The 10,857-nt window shown below is 46.5% G+C and overlaps 1 protein-coding gene across 1 annotated transcript; it reads right to left on the bottom strand.

The window, feature by feature from the left end:
• Nucleotides 1-8,014: 8,014 nt before the first annotated feature.
• On the bottom strand, nt 8,015-8,891 carry LOC115393722 (cell wall protein IFF6-like). Its single transcript, XM_030098833.1, has 3 exons — nt 8,869-8,891; nt 8,736-8,794; nt 8,015-8,664 (listed from the first exon to the last, which is right to left on the bottom strand). The coding sequence occupies exons 1-3, from the start codon at nt 8,889-8,891 to the stop codon at nt 8,015-8,017; spliced, it is 732 nt and encodes a 243-aa protein (XP_029954693.1).
• Nucleotides 8,892-10,857: the final 1,966 nt, after the last annotated feature.

Here is a 10,857-nt window from a genome sequence, read left to right as displayed (position 1 = left end):
CCATGAGTAATAAGGATGATTCACCAGTGCCAATAATTCATCATTAAATGACTGAATTTCCCACCAGGCAGACGCTCGGCCCAGTCTCATTCTGTGTTGATGGTAAAAACAGTTCTCCATCAGTGTTTCACGATGTCACTCACATTCACTCACATTCACCCATTAATGCACACATTCACACACCAGTATAGCTGCGATGCAAAGCAATTAATTTAGGGTTCAGTATCTGGCTCAGGGACACTTCGACACATGGGGGATCAAACCGGCAGCATCCCGACTGAGACACAACCCACGCTACCAAACCACCTGACGGCATGCAGAAGAAGCCGTTCATACACTGAAACATGTGAAACGGCTAACAATTTAGCCGCAGGTGTGTGTGCGTGTGTGTGTGTGTTTTTTTTATTGTGTCTGATTGAGCAAAACTGTGGAAACATGAAGGTTTTCTCTCGTTAACCTAAAAACACTGATACAACCTCCTGCATGCAACTGTCCTTTGTTGGGAGACTTTGTACAGACCCACAATCTGAGCTCACACACACACACACACACACACACACACACACACACACACACACACACACACACACACACACACACACACACACACACACACACACACACACACACACACACACACAGTGAGGTCAGCTCAGAGAGACACAACAGTGAGGAGAAGCAGCAGTGGAGCCAGTTGTGTCTACACACCATTTATTTATTTTCAGAAGGAGGATCAATGTGTCGAGGAGGGAGACGATACATGAGTCATTCACGTCTCTGCACCGACTGCAGCAACACACAAACAACGTCACCCAAAATGAAGATGGAAAACCGAGTCTGCTTTCAAAATTCCATCTAATTTTGATTAGTAAACCATTAAAAACTGCTTTTTTTGGTGACTTTATTGAAGATGTCTTGAAGCTAAAATGCTTCAGACCATTTGAGTGAGAAAAAATGCAAAAAAAAAAAAAAAAACAATCATGACAGAGGTAGAAATGTAGATTCAAGAATGATGAATAAAAACTAAAACTCTCACAATTCAGTCTGTTTCTAATAATGAATTCAAGTAAACTAAAAAAAAAACAGTTTGAATCTGATCTCTTTCCAGCTCTGTGTAAGTTACAAAAACAGGCTCTAACTTCATAACCTCGATATGAGAGTGTGCGTCCTTCAGAGGTCAACATGATTCTCAGCACACGCACACTCAGGCAGAAAACACACACACATACACACACCAGCTCCAATATCACATCTGGACTGCTGCTGTTTTTATTTCTCCCTCAGCTCAAAGACCGACCATTGATACTCAGATTTCTCTTTTTCCTGCCTAAAATTGTCTGAGGACGTCCAGAAAGAGTCAAATCCATGTGAAGGCTGAAGGGCGACAAAGTCTCCAGGACTCTGAAGCTTTGAACCAGAAAACTTGGATCACGGTGAAACCACAAAGTTCAATTCATTATTTCCACTAATGATCGATCGATCCTTCAGAGGTTTTGGGTTTTAAGCAAGTCTTGTGGCGGCCGTAGCGACGTTCGTTTTTTGATCCTTCGATGTCGGCTCTTCCTATCATTGTGAAATGGAATTCTCAAAGCGCTGGATTGTTCGCCCACTAATATGGAACGTGATCTGGTGTAGACCGTCATGAGACAGGTTAGTTTGAGCCGACTGATGATGGGTTTTTCCAATAGTAATTCTGGTGTATTTAATGAATAATTGCGGTAACTGTTTCTGTTGCATCACCACCAATTATTTCCACCACACGAGGCCACGGAGGAGGCAGACGGGGACCACATGTGGCCCGCGGGCCAACAGTTGCTCCGGTCTGGTCTTTATCCTGTTTTGTCTTCTTTATCTTCAATCGCTTTGTCCCTCTTTTGCTTTGACCTGCTGCTTGAAAACAAACGTTTTAGTGTCCTTGTGCAGACGTGTGCGAGAAAGAAACGTGTCATCTTGTGTCTGTGTGACTTGAAATGACTGTCGACTTCAAATCAAATCAAAGTGACTGTAAAAAGACCAGAATACAGAACATTTACAAAGAATGCAGATTTTTTAAGGATCTGGGTTTAAGTTTACAAAAATCTAAGAGTTCTGGTCTGATGTGAACAATTCAAATGATTTTAAAGACTCCTGGTTCAAATGAAACACATCCGCGTTCATGTTTGTTTTAAATGGTTCAGGGTTTTAGAAGTCTGAATCTTCTCTAAATAAAGAAACCAATGTCTTTTTTTTTTTTTTTTTTTTTTTAATAACCGGTTCCTTTTGAAAGAGTTCTGGTCAGATAAAAGTTTGGGATTAAAGAGTTTGTGTCCAGCAACGAGAGACAGGTCAGATGAGGAACCAGCGTCTGGCTGTGAAGAGGCGTGCTTAAAGAGTCCTGCTCACATGTCAAACCCAGAGGAATTTAAAGACAGCTTCTCTTTTAAAGATCCCCGGTCATGAGTTAGGGGTGCAGGTGAACCTGACCTTCTCCATGCGCTTATCCTGGAGCTGAACAGCAGATGGCAGCAAACCTCGGAGACATGCAGCAGTGAGGGGACAACTCCCCCACCAGGGGGCGGCAGCAGCAGCATTATAAAGGGGCAGATCTGGAGTCTCCAGCCTTCAACCAACTGCTGCTCCTGACCTGCTGTGTTCTGCTGTGTCCCTGTGAAAGAGTCCATCATGGTGCTGGACCTGGTTCCCAGGTGGGTCTGCCTCGCTGCAGCTTCACTCTTCAGCTGGATGAGCTGCTCTTGACGGGAACTGTTTCTCTCTGCAGACTTTCCTGGATCTGCCTGCTGCTCTGCAGCTCTGCATTTAGTTTCCCCTTCAAGAAAGGTAAAAGATCATCAGCTGTCCAGCCGAAACTCCAGTCTCCACATGTGATCTGACCCTGTGTCTGGTTTTAGTTCAAACAGGAGGTTACGGCCCTAATTACAACTTCTACGGTTTTCCTCAATCTTCTGGTGGAGGTTCAGGATCTGGCTCTGGTTCTGGTTCTGGTTCAGGGTCTGGCTCTGGCTCTGGTTCAGGTTCAGGCTCCGGGTCTGGCTCTGGATTCGGATTCGGATCCAGATTTGGATCTGGATTTGGACTTGGAGCTGGATTTGGTGTGGGACCTGGATTTGGTGGTGCAGGAGGTGCGGGCTCTGGATCAGGCGGTGATGGAGCCGGTGGTGCAGGTAACGGCTTCCCCCTCTTTGGGAGCTTCCCACTGAACAGCAACTTCGTGGTGGTCCCTCAATTCTTCGACCCGGACCAGGTCAGACTGCCTCAGTTCTTCTTCGGTAACGCCTTCGACTTCACTGGCACACCCGTGGCAGTGCGCCCCTCGCCACCCGCATCCCACCTCACCCAGACCAGCAATGGCTACCAGCGAGCCAGATCCGTCCTGGCCCACACCAAATTCTCCCCTAACGATTTTGTCGTGGTTCCTTACCCTGACCAGGATGGAAGTCAAGTCAAAGACTGGCCCCTCCAAAAGCCGAAATACTGAGGTGAGGAGCAGCTGTGACTCTGGGGGGTTTGAGAGGGGAGCAGCTCTCTGAATGACCCGAGTCTTTGTCCCCTGCAGGTCGAGCTGATGATCCTCAGACCTCCAACAACAACAGAAGTCTTCAAACTTTGAATAAATCGACGTTAAACTTTTGCTAGTGTTGTGTCTTGTGTCAGAGGATATTCTGGAGCACACTGCTGGTGCTTGGACATCAGGGGCCCGACTTCAGATTCCTCCATGAAACACTGCTGTCACTCTCCCATTTCATTCTGACAAATGAAATCATTTATAACCTCCTTCTCTTCCTAGAACATGGCAGTGACCTTAATGGACAATGTTAACCCCATTCTGTGTTCACAAAGCATTGGGCTGACTTGTATTTCGTATCAGAGAACAGCTTCCATCTGCTTTAGTTTTGTTTTGATCAAGACCAAAGTTTTTCAGAGGGTTTCTGTCCTGATATAACCTGATCGGATGATGCATTGCTCAGGAACACACAGTGGTGAGTGCTGGGAATCAAACCAGCAGTCTTCCAGCTTCAAACTTGCATCCCTGTCATCTAATAGTCTCTCTGCACTGGCGGTGTTAAAAGTGCTCCAGGGAGCATTTAAGAGTCTGTAAAATAATGTTATGAATGTTGCAATCAGGCTCATATTGAATTCTACTTCAAAAATAACTTACCCCATTTCAGAATGGTTTGTCCCAGCTTGGCACAAGACCACCGGTCAATCACTGCACCCAACAACTCAATGGAAGTTAACATGCCCTCGCTGCAGGCCACCCAACTCCGACAGCCTCACTGAAATTTCAACACTGAGGTTTTCATCCTGAACAGCTCAGCTTTTTCCAGCCTTAAAGGTGCATTAAGGAGTTTTTCAACTTTAAAAATACTTATTTTCCACCATAAATATGTTGTAAATATTCAATGATGTGTTCAATGTGCCCTGATATATTCGTTGTAAGTACCGCTAACAGCACTAAATTGTCACTTGGAAGTTGCAGTGCCAGTCCGGCACCAGAATTTTTTTGCTGAGAATTTGAGATGATGTGACGTAATGCGAGCTCTGGATGGCCTGATATCCTTAAGTTTCGTTTTGTCCGCCATTACTCCGCCAGATGCTTAGCGAGCAACAACGGGGCAGTATTGAGGATGGAGCCTCCAGAAAGTAAGAAAAGGCCGGCTTCTAGCACGGCCACAACTCCAGAACAGACCCCACGCAGGCAAAAGAAACTGAAATTTTACTCGAGCGCTACTGAAAGCGCAAGGAAGGAGTTCCCCTCCTCCGTGCAAGTACATGGACGCAAGTCACAGGCACGAGTGTTTCACTAAGCTGCAGTTATGTCCAAGGCCTGCAGGGGCCATTTCGCATGAAATGCGTAAACTCCTTAATGCACCTTTAAACTTTCCTATGAACGATTTCTTTGACCAATGTCAAGTTGTTTTTAACAGATGTTTACTTCATTTCATGAGGCTATCCTGAAAATTTGAAGTGCATACTTCCTGTACTGTTGATACATCAGTTTAATACATAAGGCACTTTCTCAGGCTTGCCCCCTTTCATTTGCATTTTTGTTCAGCTAGGAATAGAAACAATGCTAACGCAATATGGAATTCAGTTAAAAATATGACTAGCCACCTTGATTTGAATAGGGACAGAGACAGGATGTAGATCGTCTACCTTCCATCTGGGGGTCCAGGTCATGTTGCCCTTATGGGATTTAGTGCATCTGTGAAAACTCCCTTTTAGAGGTCCGGATGGGTACAATCTCTCCCTCTCCCCCCTGCAGTCTTAACCTGACGGGGTATGGAGCTGTTCAGTACATGGTTTTTCCCCACTGGGGCCTCCTCTGAACCCCCCACCCCCGGACCAGAATGAGGCATAGTGAAATGGCAAAACTCTGCCATAAAGGCATACATGGCCATTCATTAAAGAAAATATATTCTACTTATCAATCTGCTCCTGTAAATGAAGACCAGGAGGACTATGATTGAACATCTTGTGAAAGTTGATGTGCTGACGAAGTGCAGAGAGGCCTCACACCATAGGTTTGACAGGTTTTATTGAGCGCTTGGATTCAAAGACCTGCAGACCAGCTCCACCTGTAGGAGACAAAGACACAGGTCACTCAGTGAGACTTTTCCACCTCCTCCCTCCATCATCATGGCTGTTCTCACCTCATAACTTCCTGTTCTGGCCTTTGACTGAACCTCCATCCTGGCTCTGTCCAGATCGGAGAGCTAACACCTGCCACTCGTTAGGGGAGTATTTGGAATGGGACAGAACCGATCTGGCGCGCTGGTAGCCGCTGCTGGACTGGACGAGGCGGGCTGAAGGTGGTGGCGGGGGTACCTGCACTGATCCCAGGGGGACACCCTTCGTATCAAAGGCTTGACCAAAGCTGAACCGAGGCAGTCTGACCTGGTTCAGGTTGAAAAATGAAGGGACCACCAGAAAGTTGTGGCGCAAGGGGAAGTTCCCAAAGATTGGGAATCCAAAGCCGACAGGTCTCGTACGAGAACCCACACCAGCACCACGAGATCCAGCACCAGAACTACCCCCACGAGATCCAGCACCACCTGAGCCAGAACCTGCAGTACCCGAGCCAGAACTAGATCCTGTACCACCTGAGGCAGACCCTGAACCTGAGCCGCCAGCGCCAGAGCCAGAGCCTCCAGTACCACCTCCTCCAGAACTGCCAGCACCAGAGTCCGAGCCAGCACTTGGTCCAGTATAATGACTAAAACCATAGAAGGAACCTGGGCCTGGGCCATAGTAGTAACCAGAGGCAGGACCCCCGTAGTAGGTCCCCATTCCAGACACCCCACCTTCAGTGGAGCCTCCAATAGGACCTGTTTGAACTAAAACCAGATACAGGGTCAGATCACATGTGGAGAGTTAAGTTCTTGGTTGGACGGCTGGTAGATGCTCTGACCTCCAGCCAGAAGTGGAGCATCATGTGATGCATCCCAGTCTGAAACATGTTTTTACCTTTTGTCTGGAAGGGGAAGCTAAATGCAGAGCTGCAGAGCAGCAGACAGATCCAGGAAAGTCTGCAGAGAGAAACCGTTCCTGTCAGGGCAGCTCGTCCAGCTGAGGCGTGAAGCTGCAGAGAAGCAGACTCACCTGAGAACCAGGTCCAGCACCATGTTGGACTCTCTCTCACAAAGCAGTTCAGCTACAGCAGGTCAGGAACAGCAGCGGGCCAGAAGGTGGAAGGAGAATCCCCTGCATTTTATAGTGCTGCTGCTGCTGCTCCCTGCTGGTGGAGCCCTTGTTAGACTCATTGAGCTCAGCTGGTGACCATCCAGCTTTCTTTTTTCAACCTCCAGGAGTTTTCACTTCTGTTGGCTTGTTAGCTGATTATTCACAGGATAACACAACAAAAAAAAAATTGCGGACGCTGACATGAGTGGTCAGTGTTGGCCTAGAGGTTAGTGGAGTGGAGGTGGTTTCAAGAAATCAAATAAAACAGCTGATGTGTTTCTCCGATGAGGCCCTGAGTGCCGTGATGTTGCTGCACCATAGAGAAAATAGAATTGCTCCAAAAGAACTAACAAAATGTATTTAACTTGTAGGACTATTGACCCCTACAACTAAGAATCCTTAAATTCTATGCAGCACAATGGAACAAGATTAGAATATGTATTTAACGTTGCCTTTGTCTCTTTATTCATACTAAGACACACACACACACACACACACACACACACACACACACACACACACACACACACACACACACACACGCAAAACCAACCAATTGTCTGGTTTGAAGCATGAAACTAACATATCTGTTCACAATGTAGGCTGAGATGGGCAAATCAGTGTTTCACACCATGAAAAACAGATTCAGTATCAAGAAAATGGCCGTGAAAGGACTTGGGGGGGAAAAAACAAAACCCAGAATTTCGGTTCACCAAATAAAAAAGTTTGTCTTAGTTTGGTTTATTGTCATGTCAATCTCTTTCGAGATCCCAAGAAAAACAGTTTCATCTGTTGGTTTCAAGATCTTTATTTTCCAAACGGTTCATGAACTCTGCAGATCGCACGCTCTCCTCCCTCAGAACAGTCTCCAGAGACATGAAGTAGTAAGGACAAAGTTCTTGCTGCAATATAAACTCAGTGCTGAATCCCCAGCAACTCGCCTCACATCTCTGAGCCATGGTGCAGAATGTATTGAGTTTTAATAAATCTTGGGTGTGTATAACAAGGCCAACAGTTATGTAAAGAATCACAGCTTTTAACCTGTTGATGCGTTGAATAGCTTCACTACCTTCCTTTTTGGTGTCTCATCTATGTTGTCAATACTGAGAACACACAACAGAAATTCAAGGACTGAAAGAAAAAAACAACAGAACATCAAAAACTGGACATAAGTTTTATTTGATTGTTTGAAGACCCATGATCTTAGAGGTCTGAGGATCATCAGCTCCACCTGCAGGGGACAAAGACTCAGGTCATTCAGAGAGCTGCTCCCCCCCTTAGCCCCCCCCCCCCCCCCCCCCCCCCCCCCCCCAAGTCACAGCTGCTCCTCACCTCAGTATTTCGGCTTTTGATTCTTTGGGTACTGGTCTTTGACTTGACTTCCATCTTGGTCAGGGAGGGGAACCACGACAAAATCGTTAGGGGAGAATTTGGTGTGGGCCAGGACGGATCTGGCTCGCTGGTAGCCATTGCTGGTCTGGGTGATATGGGATGCGGGTGGCGAGGGGCGCACCGCCACTGCCCCCACGGGTACGCCGGTGAAGTCGAAGGCGTTACCGAAGAAGAACTGAGGCAGTCTGACCTGGTCCGGGTCGAAGAATTGAGGGACCACCACAAAGTTGCTGTCCAGTGGGAAGCTCCCAAAGAGGGGGAAGCCGTTACCTGCACCACCGGCTCCATCACCGCCTGATCCAGAGCCCGCACCTCCTGCACCTCCTGCACCTCCTGCACCTCCTGCACCTCCAGCACCGCCTGATCCAGTTCCAAATACGAATCCAGATCCAAATCCAGATCCGGATCCAGAAGCAGAGCCGGAACCGGAACCAGAGCCTGAACCTGAACCCGAACCTGAACCTGAACCTGAACCAGAGCCAGACCCTGAACCTGAACTTCCACCAGAAGATTGAGGAAAACCGTAGAAGAAGTAGTCAGAGCCGGGACCACCGTAGAGGCTCCCCGTCCCTCCACCAGAACCTGTTTGAACTAAAACCAGACACAGGGTCAGATCACATGTGGAGACTGGAGTTTCGGCTGGACAGCTGATGATCTTTTACCTTTCTTGAAGGGGAAACTAAATGCAGAGCTGCAGAGCAGCAGGCAGATCCAGGAAAGTCTGCAGAGAGAAACAGTTCCCGTCAAGAGCAGCTCATCCAGCTGAAGAGTGAAGCTGCAGCGAGGCAGACCCACCTGGGAACCAGGTCCAGCACCATGATGGACTCTCTCACAGGGACACAGCAGAACACAGCAGGTCAGGAGCGGCAGCGGGCTGAAGGCTGCAGACTCCAGATCTGCCCCTTTATAGTGCTGCTGCTGCCGCCCCCTGCTGGTGGAGTTGTTATTGGGCTCTTATTGACCTCGATAACTTGAGCGCCAGCAGGACACACAGACAAATGGCTTCTTTCAAGACGTTCATTAGTCCTCTAATGACAGCACACCCGATGGGTCCTTTAACAGAAAGACAGTCCCTGCTGTTTACAAATGAACCTGTTTTTTTTGTTTTCTTTAATTAGACACGATGGTTTTTCTAAAGAAGACTCAGACTCTTACAACTCAAAGTGGTGACTGTGAAACACCTGGACCGTTTAAAGCTGGCCTTTTTCAATCAACCTGACTTGTGGAAACTGAACCAGGACGCTTAAACTAGTACCCTTCAAACTGAACCAGAACTCTTCAAACTGAACCAGGACTCTTTGACTCAGACCAGAACTCTTTGAAAGACATTGTTTGAGAAACTGAAGCCACAACCTTCATAATAAATCTAAATTTTCTGCTAATTATTCGTTAAATATTTCCTTTTCCAACTGGTTAAATGGTTTTTCTGAAGGGTTAAAATTCCAGGAGCTAGATTGAGAGGTCAGATTGAAGCTTCATAGATCCTCTCTTCAACTTAGCTGCTGCTTCGATAATGTCAATACAATATTCTCAATACGATTCATCATTACTAGAAGTCAAACTGAACCTAGTCTGGACTCTGGTCTTTTAACAGTCACTTTGATTTGATTTTAACTCAGCAGAGTCATTTAAAGTCAGACAGACACAAGATGACACGTTTCTTTCCTTGCACACGTCTGCACAAGGACACGAAAACGTTTGTTTTGAAACAGCAGGTCAAAGCAAAAGAGCGACAATGAGAGTGAAGATAAAGAAGACTAAACAGGATGTAGCCCAGACCGGAGCAACTGGCCTGACTCCTCTGTGGCCTCGTGTGGTGGAGAGACTTCCTGACAACGGTGATGAAACAGAAACAGCAATTATTCATTAAATATACCTGAACTGGATATATTATTGAAAATAATGAAATTAAGACATATTTTCATGGCTCCACCATGATCACCGTTTTTCTGATTCAAAGCTTCGGTGTCTTTGGAACTTTATCACCTTTTACTCTTTAGGTACAAAGATTTGAGAGTCTGGTAAAGGGTTCAATTTTTACTCAGTTTCAAACACGTTCCATCAAAAATGCAAAATTAAACAGCGTCTTGTGTTTTCAACGTTAAACCGATCACTGTGGCTTTACCCTGCATTCAACGACATTACAGCCAGAATGTTCCACTGAGCAGTTAAATCACAAAACACAGGGTCAAATATTTCCACACAGATGCCATTTTCTTCTTGTTTGACATCAGCATGAAAAGCCGTTCACCTCTGAGTGTGGCGTCTCTCGTTTCCACGGCTGCCTCACGACCGCTGACACTATCAGCGCGGTCACACCAACAGGTTTTTATCAGCATCTAAACTCAGAACAACGGAGATTCATTTCTTGCGAAACGAAAAACTGTGAAAAAGTTAATGAATGAAGCGTCATGATCCCCACACAGACACACACCTGATGAAGCAGCTCATACGCTGAAGCTTGTCAAGCAGTGAACGATCGAGACACACCTGTGTGTTTTATTGTGTCTGATTGAGCGAAACTGTGAAAACATGAAGGTTTTCTCCCGTTAACCTTAAACAGACAACAGACATGGCCTCATTAGAATGTCCTTTGTCAGGAGACTTTGTACAGACCCGCAATCTGAACACACACACACACACACACACACACACACACACACACACACACACACACACACACACACACACACAGCGAGGTCAGCTCAGAGAGACACAACAGTGAGCAGAGGCAGCAGTGAATCCAGTCATATCTACACACCTCCGTGTATTTTTTTTCTGAAG

This window comes from Salarias fasciatus, chromosome 8 (assembly GCF_902148845.1).
Source record: "Salarias fasciatus chromosome 8, fSalaFa1.1, whole genome shotgun sequence".
In the NCBI taxonomy this organism is placed as follows: domain Eukaryota; kingdom Metazoa; phylum Chordata; class Actinopteri; order Blenniiformes; family Blenniidae; genus Salarias; species Salarias fasciatus.
The sequence above is the reverse complement of the archived record's forward strand: the minus strand, read 5'-3'. Positions and strand labels throughout refer to the sequence as shown.

Coding starts and splice junctions, on each gene's coding strand:
- LOC115393722 (XM_030098833.1), bottom strand. CDS start 8,891: ATGGTGCTGGACCTGGTTCCCAG. Junction 8,795..8,868: donor GTGCTGGACCTGGTTCCCAG/GTGGGTCTGCCT, acceptor TTCTCTCTGCAG/ACTTTCCTGGATCTGCCTGC. Junction 8,665..8,735: donor TAGTTTCCCCTTCAAGAAAG/GTAAAAGATCAT, acceptor GTCTGGTTTTAG/TTCAAACAGGTTCTGGTGGA.